We start from the raw sequence: 23,745 nt of genomic DNA, 5'->3' as shown, positions 1-23,745 counted from the left end.
ACATCTCCTCTAAACTTTGCCCCTCGCACCTTAAACCTATGTCACCTGGTAATTAACTTTTCCAACCTGGGAAAAAGCTTCTGACTATCCACTCTGTCCATGCCAGTCATAATTTTGTGAACTTTTATCAGGTCATCCCTCAACCTCTGTCGCTTGAGAGAAAACAATCCGAATTTATCGAACCTCTCCTCATAGCTAATACCCTCCAGGCCAGGCAACATCCTGGTAAACCTCCTCTGTACTCTCTCCAAAGCCTCCACATCCTTTTGGTAATGTGCTGACCAGAATTGTACGCAATATTCCACATGTGGCCTAACTAAGGTTCTGTACAGCTGCAGCTGACTTGCCAATTTTTACACTCAATGCCCCGACCAATGAAGACAAGCATGCCGTCTGCCTTCTTAGCTCCTTATCCACCTACATTGCCACTTTCAGTGATATGTTTATTGTAATTTCCCAATCTACCACAGCCAACTTGCCCCTCATACCATGACAGTTTCCTTCTGCGAGAAACACCCAGATAAATTAGGCAAAAGAACCCTGTGACCACCATAGCCCATCTTAATGGCAACATGGCTGCTTTGGGAACTAAATATCTTTCAACATGCAAACACCTTTTCATTCTGTGCTCCTCGTCAAACTTGGAACCAGGTAATCGCAATTAGCCTCAAAAATGGTCAGCCTACCAGAGGCAAAGGTGTTAGACCGGCCAGTCCAGCAGAAAGAAACCCTCCAATCATCACCATTCACCAGATGTCAGAATGAACAAAATACAGTCCTGGATGTCAGTGAGAGCAGAAACAATAACAACGGAGCCAACATCTGTAATTTATTCTGAACCTGTTGGAGTCACAACAGGTGTGATGAATCACAAACCCCTCCCCACATTGAGAGCAGATGAATGGTCTCTCCCCAGAATTAACTCGCTAGTGTCTCCGTAGTTGGGATGGATCATTGAATGTCTCCCCTGCTCGGAGCAGGTGAATGGCTTCTTCCAGGTGTGAACTCACTCGTGTTCCCGCAGGGTGTTGGATATCTGAATTTCTTCTCTCACTAAGAACAGGTTAACACCTTCTCCCCAGTGTGAACTCGCTGGTGTATCCGCAGGCTGGATAACTGAGCGAATCCCTTCTCACACAGAGAGCAGGTGAACGGCCTCTCCCCAGTGTGAACTCGCTGATGTATCCGCAGGCTCGATGAAGTAGCGAATCCTTTCTCACACTGAGAGCAGGTGAACGGCCTCTCCCCTGTGTGAACTCGCTGATGTATCCACAGGCTCGATGAAGTAGTGAATCCCTTCTCACACTGAGAGCAGATGAACGGCTTCTCCCCAGTGTGAACTCGCTGGTGTGTCTGCAGGCTGGATAACTGAGCGAATCCCTTCTCACACAGAGAGCAGCTGAATGGTCTCTCCCCAGTGTGAACTCGCTGATGTATCCGCAGGCTCGATGAAGTAGTGAATCCCTTCTCACACTGAGAGCAGGTGAACGGCCTCTCCCCAGTGTGAACTCGCTGGTGTGTCCGCAGGTCGGATAATTGAGTGAATCCCTTCCCACACACAGAGCAAGTGAATGGCCTCTCCCCAGTGTGAATGCGTCGATGAATTTCCAGGTGAGATGGGGCCCTGAGTCCCTTCCCACAGTCCCCACATTTCCACGGTTTCTCCAGGGTGCGGGTGTCCTCATGTTTCTCCAGGTTTGTCGATCAGCTGAAGCCTCGTCCACACACAGGGCATGTGTACAGTCTCTCCCCACTGTGAATGGTGTGAAGTTTTTTCAGGCTTTGTAACTGGTTCAAGCTCTTTCCACAGTCAGTGCTCTCACTCTCACTCGGGTGTGTGTGTCTCGGTGCTTTTCCAGTTACACTGATGTTTAAAATGTTTTGATGCCGACAGAAAAGACAAACATTTCTCCTGCTAGATTCAAAGGCCGATGATATTCAGTTCCAAGGAATTGAGACACTCAGTCAGATTGAGACGTGAAGTTTGAGATTTCTGTCTGTAATTCCTCCTCTTCGTCTAATATCCTGTAAAAACAATTTACAAAAGACATCACTGTCAGTACCGGTTAGAAATTCAGAACAGACAATTCTAGTTGCTAGAGAACATTCTTTCCTCTCTCATTCCCCAAAAGCTGTAAATCTCCATCCCACACACTCTCCCTCCATTCTTACTTTGCTGTATCTAATATTCACCCTCCCAATTCGCCTGAAGGTGCTGATTCAGGCCGATTGACAGATCCATGGTCGCTGCTTCCTGTCCGAGGCACAGAGATGACAACAAATACGAGCTGCAGTTGGCCACCCGGCCCATCGAGCCTGCTCGTCTATTCTGTGGGATCATTGGCCGCTCGATGTCAGTGACATTCTCCGTGTTATTGACCAGAGGCTGAGTGTGCTGACTCAATATCTGTGAGCTCATGAGGTCGAGGTGTAAAACACCATGAAGAGGCCCAATGTTTCGGAGGAGAGAATCCTGAACGTTGAGCAAGATGCTTCCTCGGCAGAGGCAAGAATTTAATCCTTGGAAAACCGGCTGAGTGCTGTGGTGGACTTCTGGCGGACTTGGAGAACCGAGGGTCAGAGAAAGAACATCCGAGTCGTCGGCCTGCCAGAAGGTATGGAGGGTAAGGCTCCGGTTAGGTTCTTCGAGGACCGGCTGCCACGTTTTCTCAAGCTGGATGTGAAGCCTGGGCATTTCAAATTAGAAAGGGCATCGGATCCTGTCTTTGAGGCCGAGGGATAGTTTTCATCCCAGGCCTGTAATCATTCACTTCCACAACTTGAAAGATCACCAGAAGGTCCTGGAGACAGATAAGGTGAGGTGAGACCTGGCTCCCACCTCACCTTACAGTGAATTATGTTGCTTTATCCTGTGACCCTGAAAATTGTATCCGACAATTCCGTCACGTCTTTCAATAATCCGACTACTGCCTTGGTCTTTGCTAAATCGGATGAGCAGCATGGTAGCATAAGTGGATAGCACTGTGGCTTCACAGCGCCAGGATCCCAGGTTTGATTCCCCGCTGGGTCACTGCCTGTGTGGAGTCTATACGTTCTCCCAGTGTCTGCGTGGGTTTCCTCTGGGTGCTTCGGTTTCCTCCCACAGTCCAAAGACGTGCAGGTGAGGTGGATTGGCCATGATAAATTGCCCTTAGTGACCAAAAAGGTTAGGAGGGGTTATTGGGTTACAGGGATAGGATGGAAGTGAGGGCTTAAGTGGATCGGTGCAGACTCAATGGGCTGAATGGCCTCCTTCTGCACTGTATGTTCTATGTGCTAAACCCTTGAAGGGCAAGGATTGGAGTGATGATTTGCAGTTCAGACTAACTCAGGCTCTAATCCGAACTCTTTCCCTATCATGGTGCTGGTGTTGTTGCCTGAAATTGTTATCTTTTATCCTGTTGAATGGAGTTGTTATTCTGTGAGCACCGATTAAATGCCTTCTTCTTCTCCTCGAGTGTTCCAGGGACTCGTATTATCTTATCTCAGTCATGGTAGATGTGCCGTGTGCTTATTATCCGTTGTCTTTCTTTTATTATCGGAGCGTTAATCATAGCAGAACTGAGTAGTGCCATTGCCGAAGGGTGGTTCCACTGTGCTAAAGTGGATTGGTCACACTAAATTGCGCCTTAGTGTCCAAGGTGTTCAGGTTAGGTGGCTTGACCATGATCAATGCACCGGGTTAAAAGAATAGGATGCGGAGTGGGCTTCAATGAACTGTTCTTTGTGAGGCTGACTGCAGACTTAAGGGGTGAATGGCCTTCTGCATTCTTGGAGTTCTATGTCATCTATGTTGTGTTATTCATTTTCATTTGTATATGCTGTTAGTCTGTTTGTCATATTTTACAAATTGAATTGTTATCCTCTGTTTTTAGATAATCTTACCCTTTCCCCACTCACTATTTTAACCTGTTAACTAGTTGTTCAGTTGATCTGGCATTTCATCTCAAGGCTCTGGTCCCTCAAATATCCTGTTCCAAATTAATTCTGCAATGTGTTGCTTGTATTTATATTGGCAATATCTCTTGTTCCGCTCTGTGCTCATTTCCCACCATTTTTTCTGTTACTCTGTTGCACTCATTGTTTAGAAATGATTTAAAAAATAACAATTTATTAAAAATCTGTCCACCTCATCCGTGAATTTATTCAATGACCCCCACACCCCACTGGTCCCTGTGGAAGAGAAATCCAGAGACTAATAGCCCTCTGAGTGAAGAGATGACTGGAAAGATATAACATAGCTACAGTACAATATTACAAGGCTAGAAATAATAATAAATTTACTTTAATGTACTACAGAACCATAAACACTATATCTAATCTGTACCATATAACAACACGAGACGTGTCTCTATCCAACATTAATTTACTGTCTTCTTAAATGTCAGCCATCTCCTGGAAAAAACAGCCCTTTGAATGTGAACAAATAAATGTGTCAAGCTGAAGGAGCAAAGGATGTCAATGTCTTTACGACAGAGGCCTGGGCCTTTCCAGAGTCTGCACCCGCCCTGGATTTCACTTCCTTTCCCTTCATTTGCTGCAAGTGACCAATTGAAGGTCAGAATGAGAAAAGAAATGGAAAGGGGGAGAAAAGAAAGTGTTTTACTCACAGATGTTGGAGACAGGAGGGATTTTCAGTCTGTGTGAAGCCCCAGGTTTCCTCATTGTCCAGCTTCCGCATTCAGACAACGGGGGAGCTGATTGGATGGTGTAAGAGAGTCCTTCCGGTTCACCAACTCTTACCATTGTTCAACAACCTTCCGGTGCACGCATCGGAATCCGCGATGACGTCCCAGGGTTCCAGTGCGCAGCAGCTCCGCCCCACTCATTGTTCCCCCTCCTCGAGACAAGGTCTCCAGGCAACCGGCTGACAGCTCCGGCCAGAGCGAGAAGCCTCTGGGTGATTTCCCCTCCCCCCGCACGGGGCTGCGCATGTCCAAGAGAGAGGAGAGGCTGCGCATGTGCAACGGAAAACCCACTCCCTGACCTTCCTGCTGAGGTATTGACCAATGGGAAGAGTCAGGACCGGAAGGACTCTTGTCCTCTAGCCAATCAACGCGAGGTTTGTGTGAATGACGATTGAGCTTCACACAGATTCAAACTTCCTCATGTCTCCAACATCTGAGTAAAACACTTTCTTTTTTCCCCCTTTCCATTTCTTTTCTCATTCTCACCTTCAATTGGTGATTTGCAGCATCTGAAGGGAAAGGAAGTGAATCCAGGGAGGGTGTAGACTCTGGAAAGGTTGGCTCAGATCTCTCTCTCTAACACATTGACACCCTTTGCTCCCTCAGTTTGACACATTTATTTGTCTGGCTAAAAGAATGGTCTCTTTCATAATATCCACAATCCCACAATCCCCTGATGCTCTCAGTCCATCGCCAATGGTTCTTTTGCCAGGGCAAACAGCAGCGGGGAGAGGGCACCCTTGCCTCGTCCCCCACTGCAGCCTGAAATAATCTGAACTCACCCGGTTCGTCCGTATAAATGCCACCAGTGCCTGGTATAACAACGAGACCCAGTCCACAAAACCTGCCCAAATCCAAACCGCCCCAGGACCTCCCACAAATAGTCCCACTGCACTCGATCAAAGGCCTTCTCTGCATCCAATGCGACCACCACCTCGACCTCTCGTCCCTTTGGAGGTATCATGATCACATTGAGTAGCCTCCTGATGTTGACCGCCAAATGCCTTCCCTTCACAAACCCCGTCTCATCCTCCCCGATCACCCCTGGTACACAATCCTCTATTCTCGAGGCCAAGATCTGAGCCAACATTTAGCAGGGAGATCGGTCTCTATGACCCACATTGTTCCGGGTACTTTTCCCACTTCAAAATGAGGGAGAACGAAGCCTGCGACAATGTCGGGGGTGCACTCCCAGCTCCCTTGCCTCGTTAAAATCACTTACCAGCAGCGGCCCCAATACCCCCCCGAGAATTTCTTAGAAAATTCCACTGGGTACCCGTCTGGACCCTTGCCCAATTGCATTGCCTCCAGCCCCTCCACCGCTTTTACCAGCACAATTGGGTCCCCAGGGCCTCCACCAGTTCCTCATCCACCTTTGGGAACGCCAACCCCTCTATAAACCGCCTCATCGCCTCTGCCCCGGCTGGGGGTTCCGACTCATACAGCTTGCTATAAAAGTGCCTAAACACCCCATTCACCCCCGCCGGGTCCAAGACCATATTCCCTCCCGTGTCCTTCACTTTCCCGATCTCCCTCGCAGCCTCCTGTTTCCTCAACTGGTGCAGTAGCACGCTGCTCACATTCTCCCCATACTCATACACCGCCCCTCTCACCCTTATCAACTGTCCCATCGCCGCTGTTCTGTTCCAGGAACAGGGTCACTTTCTGATTAAAGGGACAGGGTCACTTTCTGATTAAAGGGACAGGATCTCTGTTCTGTCCCAGGGACAGGGTCTCTCTGATTAAAGGGACAGGGTCTCTGTTCTGTTCCAGGGACAGGGTCTCTCTCTGATTAAAGGGACAGGATCTCTGTTCTGGCGAGGGTGTGGCCAGGGGGGCCACAGACCTGGCCAATTATTTTGTGGAGGCAGAGAGCGTTTCGTGGTGTGGCTGCCAACCCCTCACCGGTCGCAGCATCGGGGAGGGGGCTGCGCCGATTTTTTCCATGTAAAACGCCACAGATCCTCCGCACTTAGCCTCGGAATTGGAAAATTTGGCCCAGGATCTCTCACTGATTAAAGGGACATGGGGCGGGATTCTCCGCTTGCCGATGGCGATTTTGTAATCAGCGATCAGGCAGAGAATTCCTTTCTCAGGCCGAATCGGGGGTGGCGCCTGTTTTTGGACGCTCCGCCCCCTCCAAAACGGCGTCATCGAGGAGTACGCCGCATGCCATTGGACGGCCTCAGGACATTAACTGAAGGCCCTCCCCCGATGCTCCGCTCCCGATTGGCCAAATTCCCGACCGCGCAGTTGACGTGTGGGCCCAGCCGTGTGGCAACCTGTGTGGCGGCTGCGGACTGTGTCCAGCGGCTCCACAGTCGGCGCGGGGGTGGGGGGGGGGGAGCCTTGCTGCTGGCCAGTGGGGGCTTCGGTGAGAGCTGGGGGGACTGGTGGCCCAGGGTGGCAAGGGGAGGTCCAGAGGGGCCCCGTCAGGTTAGGTCCGCACGCGGCCGACATGTTGTACAGTGCGACTGCTGCAGGTCGTCGCCATGCGCATGTGCGGCCACGGACCCGGCCATTCTCTGGCTGTTTATTTTGTGGAGGCCGTGCGTTTTACGTGGCGCGGCTGCGAGTCCCTCTCCGGTCCGAGGATCGGTGCTGGGGCCTCGCCCATTTTTCCCATGGAGAATGTTTCAATTCTCTGTGAATACCTTGCACAGCAAACGCAAGGTAAGATGAAATAAAGAGGTTGGTTTATTTTTACACACACGGGGTGAGAGGGGTTTCCCAACATCCATCCACTTTTGCACTCGTACAATAAACGGGGAATGAGGAAATAGGAAGAGGGTTCCGGGAATGACCACAATAAAATACAAGTTATTGTTTTCCATGTGTCCAGAATCCAAAGTCTAATGGAATGTTCCTTCAGAGGGAGGTTTACTGTTCCGGGAGATCTGTCTTTCCAGCAGTGAGACTTCCATGATGGGGAAGACACAGAGAGTGAATCAGTCTGGGAGGAACAAGAGCCAATGTTTTAGCCATTTGCAGGTTTTTTAATTTATATTATTATTGAAGTTTTTCCATTTTAACAAATATCCAACAAAAGCTCAGGATTGGTGCAGCACAGCAGAAATGTCTCAGCAATACAGAAATACAGGAGAGGACAGAAGGACGACAATACAGATGGATCAGTGTAATCATTAAACTTGGTGCCTCCGTATGTACCAATGGATAAAAGGGAGAGGAGAAAAAGGCTATGAAAACATGGTGAAACGGTGCACACCCTCCCACGTAGCGAGTGCTCGCACCGCCCACCAGAATCCAGGATAAGATCACGGCGTCAGGTTCGGGCGGGCGTCAGAACACATCTCCCCCAGCTTCAGTCATACCAGAGACATCAATAACATCTTTATGTTCCCTTCTCAGATACAAGACCTGTCTATACCTTAGCAGGAACCAGGCAACGATTCTTTAACCCCAAAATAACACACATAAATTTCAGAAAAAAAATCAACAAGGACACTCGTCCTAAAAGGACGCAATAAAACCCCAACTCCAGCACAGCACAGAACAATCACTCAACACAATTACACAGAGAAGACCAGCAAATATTCACACAATTGGTTCAAATTCTAATCAATGCAGCTTCCAAGAGAATTTTAAAAAGTACTACCAAAAGCAAAGGGTCTCAGGATAACAAGGAACAAGATACAGCCCTGAGCACACGGTCCCCTGGTGCACGCTCCTCACCACAAGACAAAAAAGGGACAAAGCTGCACATTTAAAACCTCACTCAGCCTCTCAGGACACCCCGGCCAAGAAGGAACCTCTGAAGCAAAAGGGGGCAACAGGAAAGCGACGACAGTACAAGACCTGGCCCGGCCCTGTACACAGAAGTCAGGAAAGCAAGGATAGCCACACTGTGCCAGGACACCCAACCTCACTCCTCTCTCACCACATCCGAGGGCAGCGCACACAAGAAGATTCATGCCGTCCACCACCAAGGAGATTCCACCCATAAGGAGAGGAAGATTTGTCGAGACACCCAACAACTGGGCATCTCTGGAGGGATGAGTCCTCCATCCCCGCACACGGCAAAGGCACCCCCCACCCCCACCGAGATACAATGTACCAAATCGGGGCCTACATCAGTACACTACCTCCCCAAGGAAAAGTAACCCCAAAGGAGAGGAACATCAGGATTAGCCAAAGGATGGCAGACAAGAACCAGCACCATATGTGATAAGTCGATTGTCATCTATATTACCATCTGTATGGAAATAATAATACATGTATAATTGTTGTAGTTCCAGCATCCGACCTCCAGGTGGTGTGAGTATGTAGACACGTGACCCGGACACACCATGTGTTCCAGGAGAAGCTGTGGTGAGGAGTTTGCAGCAGTCGCATATTAGAGTAGCCCTGTAGTATCTTAGTGTAAGTTAGTGTTAGACCATTATTTCCAACTGTATTAATCTTAGACATTTTAGTAATTTGTTAGTGTGTCAGTAATAAATAACTATGTTTATGAAACAAAGTCTAATGTTCTTTATTCACACGACAATATAAAGATTCAACATCTGCCCAATCAAAGAACATTGCACCGTGCACCGTCACAAAACGGATACTCGGGGCAGAGCTGCGTAGCCTCATTGGCGTCAAAACACTGCCTCCCCACGGGAGACCCTGCTTCAACAAGGAGGGCATTCAGGAAGTCACTATATAATCCCACTTGGAGCAGGGTGCCTATCTCCCCCCTCAGCCTCACCCTCAGACCCAATGAGGGCTCAAACATCATTGATCCACAACACTCAGACTCTCACTCAAACCCTCCAACCCACAGGTTACTACCTCCCCAGTGGAACCTATCCCGAGAGGATTGATTGATGATTTGATTGATTGGTTTTATTGTTACGTGCACCGAGATACAGGGACAAGTATTGCTCTGCGTACAGTCCATACAAATCGTTCCATTCATGAAAAACAAAACATAGGACATACATAAATACACAATGTAAATACATAGACACAGGCATCGGGTGACGCATACGGAGCGCAGTACTACTCAGTGGAGAAGGTGTGTGAAGAGATCAGTTCAGTCCATAAGAGAGTTATTCAGGAGTCTAGTAACAGCAGGGAAGAAGCTGTTTTTTTATCTGTTAGTGCGTGTTCTCAGACTTTTGTATCTCACTGCCCGATAGAAGAGGTTGGATGAGAGAATAACCCGGGTGGGAGGGGTCTTTGATTATGCTGCCCGCTTTCCCAAGGCAGTGGGAGGTGTAGACAGAGTCAATGGATGGGAGGCGGGTTCGCGTGATGGACTGGGCTGTGTTCAAGACTCTCTGTAGTTTCTAATGGTCTTGCCCCGAGCAGTGGCCATACCAGGCTGTGGAGGAGGACCACAGGAGGAGCAGACTAGGGGCCTCCAAAGGGGACAACACAGGGAGGGAAACTCACTCCACCACCCAACAGACCCTCCGCCTGACCCAATAAACAGAGTTACTCCTGCCCTGCTGTAGCCGATCAAGTGACCACTGCCATTCCCAGGCAGCCAAGAGAATATTGAAGGAGACAAGTGGAACAAGGATTAACTGACCACACCCAGTTCCTCGTGCTCACTAGTCCCCTTGGTGTTCTCGTGTTTTGGGGCGATTTCTGTATCTTCCTCTGTGAGACTTCCGGGTGCGGCGATGACCAGCTGAGTCGCACGTTTCGGCAGCTCCCGGTGAAACGGACTTTTGGGCTCTTGATAGGAGCCCCAACGGCAATTTTGACAGCTAAAAACACTGTGCGGTAAACCAGAAGGGAATCCCCCCTGGATACGGATGAAAAAAGGAGGAGAAAGTGGCCGGATTGCAGTGGATCCTTTAGAACAGCGGCAAGGAAGGCAAGCAAAAACCAAGATGGCGTCGGAAGGTGGCAGTTTAACATGGGGCCCTGAACAACAAGAGTTCTTGAAATGCTGTGTGGAAGAGCTCAAAAAGGAAATGAAGAAAGAGCTGTTGGCTCCGATACTACAGGCGATCGAAGGGCTAAAGGAGGAACAGAAGACCCAGGAGCGGGAGCTTCGGGTCGTGAAGGCAAAGGCAGCCAAGAACGAGGACGACATACAGGGCCTGGTGGTGAAGACGGAGATGCATGAGGCACATCAGAAACGATGTGTGGAAAGGTTGGAGGCACTGGAGAACAATGCAAGGAGGAACAACCTGAGGATTCTTGGTCTTCCTGAAGGTGTGGAGGGAGCAGACGTCGGGGCATATGTGAGCACGATGCTGCACTCGTTAATGGGAGCGGAGGCCCCGGCGGGTCCGTTGGAGGTGGAGGGAGCATACCGAGTGATGGCGCGAGGACCGAGAGCAGGAGAAATTCCCAGAGCCATAGTGGTGAGATTCCTCCGTTTTAAGGATAAAGAAATGGTCCTTAGATGGGCAAAGAAAACTCGGAGCAGTAAATGGGAGAACGCGGTGATCCGCGTTTATCAAGACTGGAGTGCGGAGGTGGCGAGAAGGAGGGCGAGCTTTAATCGGGCCAAGGCGGTGCTTCATAAAAAGAAGATAAAATTTGGAATGCTGCAACCGGCAAGACTGTGCGTCACATATCGAGGCAGGCACCACTACTTTGAGACGGCGGATGAAGCGTGGACTTTTATTGTGGAAGAAAAACTGGAATGAGCGGGTTATTAAAAAGAACATTTGAACAAAGTGGTGGGGCGAATGTGGGGGGCGAAGAGGGGGGTTAAAAAGGGGGGAAAGAGGAGTTTTATGTACTAATCCTGCGATGTGGTAACTTTTCTCTCTTCCACAGGTGGTGATGGGGGGAGGAGGGGAGGTGGAGGAGATGGGGCGTTGGCCATTGGGGGCGGGGCCAAGGTAGAAGCACGGGCTTGGTTCCCGCGCTATGATAATCATGGCGGGAATAGAGAAGCAGGAAGGAGGGGGCGTTGCACGGTGCGAGCCGAGGTCACGGGGGGAAGCCGAGGTCGGCCAGAGTTTGCTGACTTCTGGGAGCAACATGGGGGGAGTAATTACGCTAGCGGGGGATCTAGCGGGGGGGGGGGGTGGGAGGGGGGAATTACTGGGTTGCTGCTGCTGGGGAGAGGGGGAGCTGGTATGGAAGGGGATGGGCGGGGGGGCACCGCCTGGGGGAGATACAGCTGTGTGGGAACCGGGTGAGGAGCTGGAAAAAGGGGATGGCAAATCGACAAGGGGGGGGGGGGGTAGGAAGCCCCCCAACCCGGCTGATCACGTGGAACGCGAGAGGGCTGAACGGGCCGATAAAGAGGGCATGGGTACTCGCACACCTTAAGAAACTTAAGGCAGATGTGGTTATGTTACAGGAAACGCACCTGAAACTGATAGACCAGGTTAGGCTACGCAAAGGATGGGTGGGGCAGGTGTTCCATTCGGGGCTAGATGCGAAAAACAGGGGGGTGGCTATATTAGTGGGGAAGCGGGTAATGTTCGAGGCAAAGACTATAGTGGCGGATAACGGGGGCAGATACGTGATGGTGAGTGGCAAACTACAGGGGGAGACGGTGGTTTTGGTAAACGTATATGCCCCGAACTGGGATGATGCCAATTTTATGAGGCGGATGCTAGGACGCATTCCGGACCTAGAGATGGGAAAGCTGATAATGGGGGGAGATTTTAATACGGTGTTGGAACCAGGGCTGGATAGGTCGAAGTCCAGGACTGGAAGGAGGCCGGCAGCAGCCAAGGTACTTAAAGATTTTATGGAGCAGATGGGAGGTGTAGACCCGTGGAGATTTAGCAGACCTAGGAGTAAGGAGTTTTCGTTTTTCTCCTATGTCCATAAAGTCTACTCGCGAATAGACTTTTTTGTGCTGGGAAGGGCGTTGATCCCGAAGGTGAGGGGAACAGAGTATACGGCTATAGCCATTTCGGATCACGCTCCACACTGGGTAGAATTGGAGATAGGGGAGGAAACAGGAGGGCGCCCACCCTGGAGAATGGACATGGGACTAATGGCAGATGAGGGGGTGTGTCTAAGGGTGAGGGGGTGCATTGAAAAGTACTTGGAACTCAATGATAATGGGGAGGTCCAGGTGGGAGTGGTCTGGGAGGCGCTGAAGGCGGTGGTTAGAGGGGAGCTGATATCAATAAGGGTACATAAAGGGAAGCAGGAGAGTAAGGAACGGTAGCGGTTGCTGCAAGAACTTTTGAGGGTGGACAGACAATATGCGGAAGCACCGGAGGAGGGACTGTACAGGGAAAGGCAAAGGCTACATGTAGAATTTGACTTGCTGACTACGGGCACTGCAGAGGCACAATGGAGGAAGGCACAGGGTGTACAGTACGAATATGGGGAGAAGGCACACCAATTGAGGAAAAGGGGAGCAGCGAGGGAAATAGGGGGAGTGAGGGATGAGGAAGGAGAGATGGAGCGAGGAGCGGAGAGAGTGAATGGAGTGTTCAAGACATTTTATAAAAAATTATATGAAGCTCAACCCCCGGATGGGAGGGAGAGAATGATGGGCTTTTTGGATCGGCTGGAATTTCCCAAGGTGGAAGAGCAGGAAAGGGTGGGACTGGGAGCACAGATCGAGGTAGAAGAAGTGGTGAAAGGAATTAGGAGCATGCACCGGGAAAGGCCCCGGGACCGGATGGATTCCCAGTCGAATTCTATAGAAAATATGTGGACTTGCTCGCCCCGGTATTGACGAGGACCTTTAATGAGGCAAAGGAAAGGGGACAACTGCCCCCGACTATGTCTGAAGCAACGATATCGCTTCTCTTAAAGAAGGAAAAGGACCCGCTACAATGCGGGTCCTATAGACCTATTTCCCTCCTAAATGTAGATGCCAAGATCCTGGCCAAGGTAATGGCAATGAGAGTAGAGGAATGTGTCCCGGGGGTGGTCCACGAGGACCAAACTGGATTTGTGAAGGGGAGACAGCTGAACACGAATATACGGAGGCTGTTAGGGGTAATGATGATGCCCCCACCAGAGGGGGAAACGGAGATAGTAGTGGCGATGGATGCCGAGAAAGCATTTGATAGAGTGGAGTGGGATTATTTGTGGGAGGTGTTGAGGAGATTTGGTTTTGGAGAGGGGTATGTTAGATGGGTGCAGCTGTTGTATAGGGCCCCAATGGCGAGCGTGGTCACGAATGGACGGGGATCTGCATATTTCCGGCTCCATAGAGGGACAAGGCAGGGATGCCCTCTGTCCCCATTATTGTTTGCACTGGCGATTGAGCCCCTGGCGATAGCGTTGAGGGGTTCCAAGAAGTGGAGGGGAGTACTTAGAGGAGGAGAAGAACACCCGGTATCTTTGTATGCGGACGATTTGTTACTATACGTGGCAGACCCGGCGGAGGGGATGCCAGAAATAATGCGGATACTTGGGGAGTTTGGGGATTTTTCAGGGTATAAATTGAACATGGGGAAAAGTGAGTTGTTTGTGGTGCATCCAGGGGAGCAGAGTAGAGAAATAGAGGACCTACCGTTGAGGAAGGTAACAAGGGACTTTCGTTACCTGGGGATCCAGATAGCCAAGAATTGGGGCACATTGCATAGGTTAAATTTAACGCGGTTGGTGGAACAAAAGGAGGAGGATTTCAAGAGATGGGATATGGTATCCCTGACACTGGCAGGGAGGGTGCAGGCGGTTAAGATGGTGGTCCTCCCGAGATTCCTCTTTGTGTTTCAGTGCCTTCCGGTGGTGATCACGAAGGCTTTTTTTAAAAGGATCGAAAAGAGCATCATGGGTTTTGTGTGGGCCGGGAAGACCCCGAGAGTGAGGAAGGGATTCTTACAGCGTAGCAGGCATAGGGGGGGGCTGGCACTACCGAGCCTAAGTGAGTATTATTGGGCCGCTAATATTTCAATGGTGAGTAAGTGGATGGGAGAGGAGGAGGGAGCGGCGTGGAAGAGATTAGAGAGGGCGTCCTGTAGGGGGACTAGCCTACAGGCTATGGTGACAGCCCCATTGCCGTTCTCACCGAGGAACTACACCACAAGCCCGGTGGTGGTGGCTACACTGAAGATTTGGGGACAGTGGAGACGACATAGGGGAAAGACTGGAGCCTTGGGGGGGTCCCCGATAAGAAACAACCATAGGTTTGCCCCGGGGGGAATGGATGGGGGATATGGAATGTGGCAAAGAGCAGGAATAACGCAACTGAAAGATCTGTTTGTGGATGGGAAGTTCGCGAGTCTGGGAGCGCTGACCGAGAAATATGGGTTGCCCCAAGGGAATGCATTCAGGTATATGCAACTGAGGGCTTTTGCGAGGCAACAGGTGAGGGAATTCCCGCAGCTCCCGACACAAGAGGTGCAGGACAGAGTGATCTCAAAGACATGGGTGGGGGATGGTAAGGTGTCAGATATATATAGGGAAATGAGGGACGAAGGGGAGACTATGGTAGATGAACTAAAAGGGAAATGGGAAGAAGAGCTGGGGGAGAAGATCGAGGAGGGGCTGTGGGCAGATGCCCTAAGCAGGGTAAACCCGTCGTCCTCGTGTGCCAGGCTAAGCCTGATTCAGTTTAAGGTATTACACAGGGCGCATATGACTGGAGCACGGCTCAGTAAATTTTTTGGGGTGGAGGATAGGTGTGCGAGGTGCTCGAGAAGCCCAGCGAATCATACCCATATGTTTTGGTCATGCCCGGTACAGGGGTTTTGGATGGGGGTGACAAAGGTGCTTTCAAAAGTAGTAGGAGTCCGGGTCGAACCAAGCTGGGGGTTGGCTATATTTGGGGTTGCACAAGAGCCGGGAGTGCAGGAGGCGAGAGAGGCCGATGTTTTGGCCTTTGCGTCCCTAGTAGCCCGGCGTAGGATATTGCTAATGTGGAAAGAAGCCAAGCCCCCGGGGGTGGAGACCTGGATAAATGACATGGCAGGGTTTATAAAGCTAGAGCGGATTAAGTTCGTCCTCAGGGGGTCGGCTCAAGGGTTCACCAGGCGGTGGCAACCGTTCGTCGAATACCTCGCAGAAAGATAGACGGAATGGGAAAAAGAAGGCAGCAGCAGCAGCCCAGGATTGGGGGGGGGGGGGGGGGGTGGGGGGGGGGGGGGTGGTGGGGGGGGGGGGGAGGAACCAGAAGGACTCTCAGGGTTGTTAATATATACTGTATAATATGTATAGGTCGTTGCTACAGATAATTATATATTGGTCTGTTAAATTATATTTTTGGAGAGTGTTACTTGTGATAAGGCAGTTGCCAATTAGGGTTAGTTTTCATTTTTGTTAATTATTATTTATTCATTTTCTGTTTATAAAATAGGTCATTGTTATTTGTGTTGTTATAATATTGTGTAAAGGATGCACAATGTACTGTGTTGGTTGACCAAAAATTTTCAATAAAATATTTATTTTAAAAAAAAATCTTCCTCTGTGAAGACAGATACACATTGTTTAGTTTCTCTGACATTTCCTTATTCCCCGTTATAAACTCTCCTCTCAGCCTGGAACGGACTCACATTGGTCTTTACTAATCTATTTCTTTTCACATTCTTATAGGAGCTTTTCCAGTCGGTTTTTATGTTTCTCGTCAGTTTGATCCCATATTCTATTTTCTCTTTCACAATTTATTAGTCCTCCTTTGCTGAATTCTAAATCAATCACCAATCGACAGGCGTACGGTTATTTTGGCCTCTTTATGAGCCTCTTCCTTTGATCTAATGGAATCCTTAAATTTTCTCGTTAGCCACAGTTGCATCACTTTTCCTGTGGCTGTTTGTTCCTTAAAGGAGTCTACATTTGATGTCAACATGTAATAATACCTTAAAAATTAGTGATTGCCTGTCTATTGTCATATCTATTGTTGTAATGTCCCAATCTACCACAGACAACTTGCCTTTCAAACCTCGACAGTTTTCTTTGTGAAAAACACATGGATAAATTAAACAAAGGAACCATGTAACCACCATAGCCCATCTTCATGGCAACGTGGCATGCTTTCAGAGGTTCCAAACAGAAATGGGAACTAAATATCTTCCAACCACTGTTGTTATATTTACTTGCTATAAATATGGCAGCTAATAAGGTTGCCCTTCTTAATCTAGATATGAATAGGATATGCTTTCAGAGTCGCCAGGTATCAAATGATACCGCCACAAGGTTCAACCGGATATCGATCAAAGACCCAAACAACCAGTTAGTTAGTTCAAGATCAATAATACTTTATTTACACACAAGATTAACTTACACATGCAACATAAACACTACGAGCTAAATTACACCTATCACTATGACAACCTGTACTTAACTTCAGGCACCCGGCTTAGGTCAGAGGAACAGTGGCCTTTGCTCGAATCTGGATCTGCTGGGTCTGGAGAAGTAACTGTGGGGTTCAGCTAGGCTCATCTGTCTGGTAGCGAGCGTTGAACTTGAACTTGCTTCTGGTCGAGGTGTTGCAGATGGAGTCAGACGTTGCCGGAGCGCCAGGTCCAAAAGAGACCGAACACACGGCAGTGTCTCTCGTTATCCTTGGGGGGTTTCGCACTCTATTGGGCGGTCCTCAGATTTGGACCCAATAATTCGTCAGTCCTCGATCACTGCCTTCGAGCCGAGCCAATAAAGGGGAGGGTGCCTTGATGGCTGGGCGGGTCCTGAGCGGTCATTGACCTTGGCTGTTTATGCTTCCTGAGTAAAGGGAGTGGCGCCGATGTGTCTGGAATTGTATCGGATACCTGAGTACCAGTTCCTTTGTCTTAAGGAAATGGGTCATTAGCATGCAAATCGGCTGGGGGTTTCGATCCTGTCTGGTTCTGCTTACAAATATACATTTAGGCCTGCCTGAATCTTACATTGGCTATATTTCCCTTGAGGCTTTGCAAATGTCCATGTGTCTTTGTAAGTGGCCATCCCAGATGGCTACACCACCAAACACCCTTTCGCTCTGTGATCCTCGTGAAAGTTGAAGCCAGGAATTCACAACATGGCTCAATGATCATCAGCCCACTGGAGGAAAATTTGTGAGACCAACCAGTCCAGCAGGAAGAAACCCTCCGCCCATCCCTATTGATCAACTGTCACAATTAACAAAATGCAGTCCTGGATGCAATTGAGAGCAGAACAGCGGAATCCAACCCCTGTAATCAATTGTGAACTTGGGGTGTGAGCATGTGCAATGAAACACAAAATCCTCCCAAGCTGAGAGCAGATGAACGGCCTCTCCCCAGTGAGAACTCGGCAGTGTCTCCATAGTTGGGATGGATCACTGAATATCTCACCTACTCAGAGCAGGTGAACGGCCTCTCCGCAGTGTGAACTCGCTGGTGTGTCCGCAGGGTGGGTAACCGAGAGAATCCTTTCCCACACTGAGAGCAGGTGAATGGCCTCTCCCCAGTGTGAACTCGCTGGTGGCTCCGCAGGTGGGATAACTGAGCAAATCCCTTCCCACACTGAGAGCAGGTGAACGGCTTCTCCCCATTGTGAACTCGCTCATGTCTCTGCAGGCTGGATAACTGAGTGAATCCCTTCCCACACTGAGAGCAGGTGAACGGCCTCTCCCCAGTGTGAATTCGCTGATGTCTCTGCAGGCTGGATAACTCAGTGAATCCCTTCCCACATTGAGAGCAGGTGAACGGCCTCTCCCCAGTGTCAACTTGCAGATGTTTCTGCAGGGCATATGAACGTTTGAATCTCTTCCCACACTGAGGGCAAGTGAACGGTCTCTCCCCAGTATGAACTCTCTGGTGTGTCCGCAGTTGGGACAACTGAGTGAATCCCTTCCCACACTGAGAGCAGGTGAATGGCTTCTCCCCAGTATGAACTCTCTGGTGTGCCTGCAGGGTAGATGAATGACTGAATCCCTTCCCACACTGAGAGCAGTATAATGGCCACTCCCCAGTGTGAACTCTCTGGTGTGACTGCAGGATGGATAACCGAGTGAATCTCTTCCCACACTGAGAGCAGGTGAACGGCCTCTCCCCAGTGTGAACTCGCCGATGTCTCTGCAGGTCAGAGAATTGAGTGAATCCTTTTCCACACTGAGAGCAGGTGAATGGCCTTTCCCCAGTGTGAATGCGCCGATGAATTTCCAGCACAGACGGTGCTGTGAATCCCTTCCCACAGTCCTCACATGTCCATGGTTTCTCCATGTTTTTGGTCTCCTCGTGTCTGTCCAGTTCGGACAATCAGTTGAGGCGTCGTCCACACACAGAACACGTGTAGGGTCTCTCCCCGCTGTGAATGGTGCGATGTTTTTTCAGGCTGTGTAACTGGTTAAAGCTCTTTCCACAGTCAGTGCTCTGGAACACTCTCACTCGGGTGTTTTTCCAGTCTCAATGATGTTTAAAATCTTTTGAAGTTGACAGATGAGGCAAACATTTCTCCTTTAGATTCGAAGGCCAATGATATTCAGGTCCCAAGGAATTGAGGGACTGTCAGATCCAGACGACATGTATTAGATTTCTGTCTGTAATTTGTCCTCTTTGAAACTCCTGTTAAAACAATTTACAAAAGACATCACTGTAAGTACAGGATAGAAATTCAGAACAAACAATTCTAGTTTCTCTGGAACTTTCTTTTCTCTTGCATTCCGCAACATCTGTAAATATCCATCCCACACACTCTCCCTCCATTCACTGTATCTAATATTCACCTTCCCAATTCTCCTGAAGGTGCTGATTCAGGCTGATTGACTGATCTATGCTCATTGTTTCCTGCCCTGGACACAGGGACCATAACACATCGGAGCTGCAGTCGGCCATTCGAACCTGCTCAACCATTCAATGAGAGCATTGGCCGATCTACCTCAGCACCATTTTCCCACACTGTCCCCCATATCCCTCAATAACTTCACTCCCTTGAAACGTTAGCAACCTCTGTCTTGAAAATACTTGATGACTGAGGTTCCACAGTCCTCTGGGGTAGAAAATTCCAAATGCTGACAGAGGGAGTGAGGGGAAGATGTGTTTGGTGGTGGAATCATGCTGGAGTTGGCAGAACTGGCGGAGGATGATTTCTTCAATGCGGAGGCTGGTGGGGTGAAAAGTGAGGACAGTGGGGATTCAGTGGTTCTGGGAGGGAGGAGCGAGGGGGAGGGCAGAGGTGTGGGAGATGGTCAGACACGGGTGAGAGCCCCGTTGACCATAGTGGGTGGGAAGCCATGGTTAAGGAAGAATGAAGACACGTCAGCAGCACCATTTTGGAAAGTGGCATCATCGGAACAGATGTGACGGAGGTGAAGGAACTGAGGGAATGGGATGGAGTCCTTGCAGGATGTGGGACATGAAGTGCTGGAGTCGACGTAGCCGTGGCAGTCGGTAGGTTTGTGGTGGATATTAGTGGACTGTCTATCTCAGAAATTGAAATAGAAAGGTCAAGGAAGGAAAGGGAAGTGTTGGAGACAGACCATGTGGAGGTGATAGAGGGGTGCAAACCGAAGCAAAATGAATATATTTTTCCAGGCTTTGCAGAACACCTCCGGTCCATCCGCAAGCAGTTCCCAGACCTTCCTGTTGCTTGCCATTTCAACTCACCGCCCTGCTCTCAGTCCTGATTCACATAAAAGCCAGCGGGGAAATGAGGAAGATGAAACTTGATCCAGAATGCACTGCCTGACAGGCTGGTGGAAGCAGATTCAACACAGGGAGTTGGATAATTAGAAAGGGACTAGTTTACAGGGTTCATGGGGAAAGGGCATGATAGTGGGACAAAATGAGTACTTCTTTCAAAGAGCCAGCACAGGCATGATGGGCCGAATGGCCTGTGTGGTGAGATTCTGTGATCAAAGATAAATAAATGTGTGTCTGCAATATGTACAGTGATGTCAATAATGTCTGGAATTCCCTTTTCCCCATTTCAGTTGTCTCCCTTTCCTTCCAATTTGATTTTAGACCAGGAGAACAGAAGCAAATGGCTTTCAGTACATTGAGCAGCCCTGATGTCTATTCTCAGCCAGCGTCACACAGAGGGGCAAGGTGTGGATTCTCAGACCAGCGAGTCAAGACAGCCTCTTTAAATGGGCAGTTCCCACAATGTATTCAGTGACCACCCTGGGCGCTCCTGTCCTCCCCAGTCAGCTGGCTCGTGCCAGGGACCCGGGACCGATTCCCAGCTTGAGTCAGTGTCTGTGCAGAGTCTGCACATTCTCCCAGTGACTGCATGAGTTTCCTCCGGGTGCTCCAGTTTCCTCCCACAAGTCCCGAAAGACGTGCTTGTTATGTGAATTCGACATTCTGAATTCTCCCTCACTGTACCCGAACAGGTGCCGTAGTGTGGCGATTACGGTAATTTTATTGCAGTGATAATGGAAGCCTACTTGTGACACTAATAAAGATTTTTATTATTAGGTGGGATGAAGTATTGAATCTCTTCCCACAGTCAGAGCAGGCAAACGGCCTCTCGTCAGTATGAACTCGCTGGTGTGGCCACAGGCTGGATGGAACACTGAATACCTTTCCCACACAGAGCAGCAGAATGGTCACACCCTGGTGTGACTGTGTCAATGGGTTTCCACTGTAGATGGACAACGAAACCTCGCTGGTGTCTCCGCAGTGTGGATGACCTTCTAAACTTCTTTGTGCAGTGAGAGCAGCTAAACGATCTCTCCCCAGTGTGAATGCACTGGAGCATTTCCATCATTTCTCCATGGTGCGGGTGTGTCCTGCTGTCTCTCAAGGTTAGACAATCAATTGAAGACTCACACAGAATACGTGTATGGTCTCTGCCCGCTGTGAATGGTGCAATGCTTTTTCAGGTTCTTTCCACAAGTCAGTGAACTGGAACACTCTCACTCGGGTGTGTGTCTCGGTCTCTTCCAGTCACACTGATGTTTTAAACCTTTTGAAGCAGACGGAACAATCAAACATTGGTCCTCCTGGATTTAAAAGCCGTTGATATTCAATGAATTGAGTAACGGTCAGATTTTGATATGACATTTAAAAAAAAATTTAGAGTACCCACTTCAGGGGGCAGCACGGTAGCATTGTGGATAGCACAATTGCTTCACAGCTCCAGGGTCCCAGGTTCGATTCCGGCTTGGGTCACTGTCTGTGCGGAGTCTGCACATCCTCCCCGTGTGTGCGTGGGTTTCCTCCGGGTGCTCCGGTTTCCTCCCACAGTCCAAAGATGTGCAGTTTAGGTGGATTGGCCATGATAAATTGCCCTTAGTGTTGGGTGGGATTACTAGGTTATGGGGATAGGGTGGAGGTGTTGACCTTGGGTAGGGTGCTCTTTCCAAGAGCCGGTGCAGGCTCGATGGGCCGAATGGCTGTAAATTCTATGAATTCATTTTTTCCAATTAAGGGGCAATTTAGCATGGTCAATCCACCTACCCTGCACATATTACATAGTTTACATAGAATTTACAGTGCAGAAGGAGGCCATTTGGCCCATCGAGTCTGCACCGCCTCCCGGAAAGAGCACCCCACCCAAGGTCAACACCTCCACCCCACCCCCACAACCCAGCAACCCCACCCAACACTAAGGGCAATTTTGGACACTAAGGGCAATTTATCACGGCCAATCCACCTAACTTGCACATCTTTGGACTGTGGGAGGAAACTGGAGCACCCGGAGGAAACCCATGCACACACGGGGAGGACGTGCAGACTCCTCACAGACAGTGACCCAGCCAGGAATCGAACCTGGGACCCTGGAGCTGTGAAGCAATTGTGCTAATCACTATGCTACCGTGCTGCCCGAACATCTTTGGGTTGTGGGGGTGAAACCCACGCATATACGGGGAGATTCTGCAAACTCCACACAGACAGTGACCCAGAGCTGGGATCGAACCTGGGACCTCGGCACTGTGAGGCAGCAATGCTAACCACTGTGCCACCGTGCTGCCCACTGAAGTTTATATTATTTTAAAATATTTTTATTCAGGTTTTCAAAATTTTATCATTTGTACAACAAAAAAACAGACCCAAACCCCAACGCCTTTCACCCAAACCTCCAAACTGCCCTCCTGCTCTTTGACGGTCACCAGATCCCCAAAATATAACACAAACAAAACCCATCTCTGGTGAACCCCTCAACTGCCCCTCTCAGAGCAAATTTCACCTTCTCTGACTACAAGAACTCCATTAGATCCCCCAGCCATGCCGAGGCCCCGGGGGGGGGGGGGGGGGGGGGGGGTGAGGAAGCTGGTCTCCACCTCAACAGGTCCTGTCTGCAGGCAATCAACAAGGCGAAGGCTGAAACATCTGCCCACTCACCCTTTTGCAGCTCCAGCAGGTCTGACACCCGAATATGGCCTCCAGGGGACCCGGCTCCAAGTCCACGTGCAGAACGTTAGACATGGTGCTGAAAATTGACACCCAAAATTTGTCCAACTTTGGGCAGGACCAGAACATGTGGACTTGATTGGCTGAACCCCTCCCACGCCGCTCACAGCTATCCCCCCACCCCCTTGTACAACCGGCCCATCCTCACCTTCATTACACCCTGTGCACAACTTTCAACTGAATCAACCCCAGCCTCACACACGACATGGAGGTGTTAACCCTCCGCAGCACCTCACACCATAGTCCTCCCTCCAACACCATCCCAAACTCTTCCTCCCACTTGGCCTCAATCCTTTCCATGGACACCCCGTCCTCCTCCATAATCCTACCATAGATCGCCAAAACAACCCCACCCCCCACTGACAACAACGAGGGGTACGGTGCCAAATTCCGCACTTGCACGGGCCTGCCAGCGACAAGGGGGAAAAGAGATGGAAAGGGGGATAAAAGAAAGTGTTTTACTCAGAGATTGGACAGAGGAGGAAGTTTCAGTCTGTGTGAACGTCAATCTTCATTCAGAGGCAGAGGAAGCAGCAGCTTCCTGGGGAATCTCTCGGCAGCCATCACCACAAATTCCGCACTCTGATTGGCAGGAAGACCCGTGCCCTTCCGATCTTCCTCGGATTCCCATTGGTCTCTGATGGCGCCAGATGGGACGGGAACAAGCCCACGTGGAGAAGGAGGGTCTCCTCCCTCCGGGTAGAGGAGCTGCTGTCCAATCCGCAGCATCGTGTTTCTGTGACCAGTGATATTGCCCCAATGGGAGGCTGAGCTGGGTACGTCCCTCTGAGTCATCCTGACGTCACAATAGAGCTGCCTGAATCAGCCAATAGAGATCATTCTGCTCCACAATGACGTTTCCGGATTCCAGTGCGCAGTCCGACGCGCGGGCGCGGCTGCTCTTGTTC

The 23,745-nt window shown here is 49.8% G+C and overlaps 2 protein-coding genes across 4 annotated transcripts in view; both read right to left on the bottom strand.

Annotated features, from left to right (window-relative positions):
* Window positions 1-809: 809 nt before the first annotated feature.
* LOC140418007 (uncharacterized) lies at window positions 810-1,704 on the bottom strand (the record flags this gene model as incomplete). The annotated part of the gene is made up of 1 exon (XM_072501437.1): window positions 810-1,704. A coding segment is annotated over one exon (651 nt), but the record flags the coding sequence as incomplete, so codon positions are not given.
* A 15,055-nt stretch (window positions 1,705-16,759) lies between these two features.
* Window positions 16,760-23,745, bottom strand: part of LOC140422190 (uncharacterized) — an 81,495-nt gene continuing 74,509 nt past the window's right edge. Inside the window, exons 1-2 of one of the 3 annotated variants that reach the window (XM_072507211.1) lie at window positions 23,300-23,729; window positions 16,760-19,045 (exon numbers count right to left, since the gene is read on the bottom strand). In XM_072507211.1, coding sequence (XP_072363312.1) covers window positions 17,834-18,703 — 870 coding nt within the window. In that variant the 5' untranslated portion in view covers window positions 18,704-19,045; window positions 23,300-23,729 and the 3' untranslated portion in view covers window positions 16,760-17,833. Of the gene's footprint in view, window positions 19,046-21,512; window positions 21,615-23,299; window positions 23,730-23,745 lie in introns of those variants that run through there. The other 2 variants (XM_072507210.1, XM_072507209.1) reach the window with 2 other exon arrangements.

The sequence above is a fragment of the Scyliorhinus torazame genome, chromosome 5 (genome assembly GCF_047496885.1).
Source record: "Scyliorhinus torazame isolate Kashiwa2021f chromosome 5, sScyTor2.1, whole genome shotgun sequence".
In the NCBI taxonomy this organism is placed as follows: domain Eukaryota; kingdom Metazoa; phylum Chordata; class Chondrichthyes; order Carcharhiniformes; family Scyliorhinidae; genus Scyliorhinus; species Scyliorhinus torazame.
The sequence above is the reverse complement of the archived record's forward strand: the minus strand, read 5'-3'. Positions and strand labels throughout refer to the sequence as shown.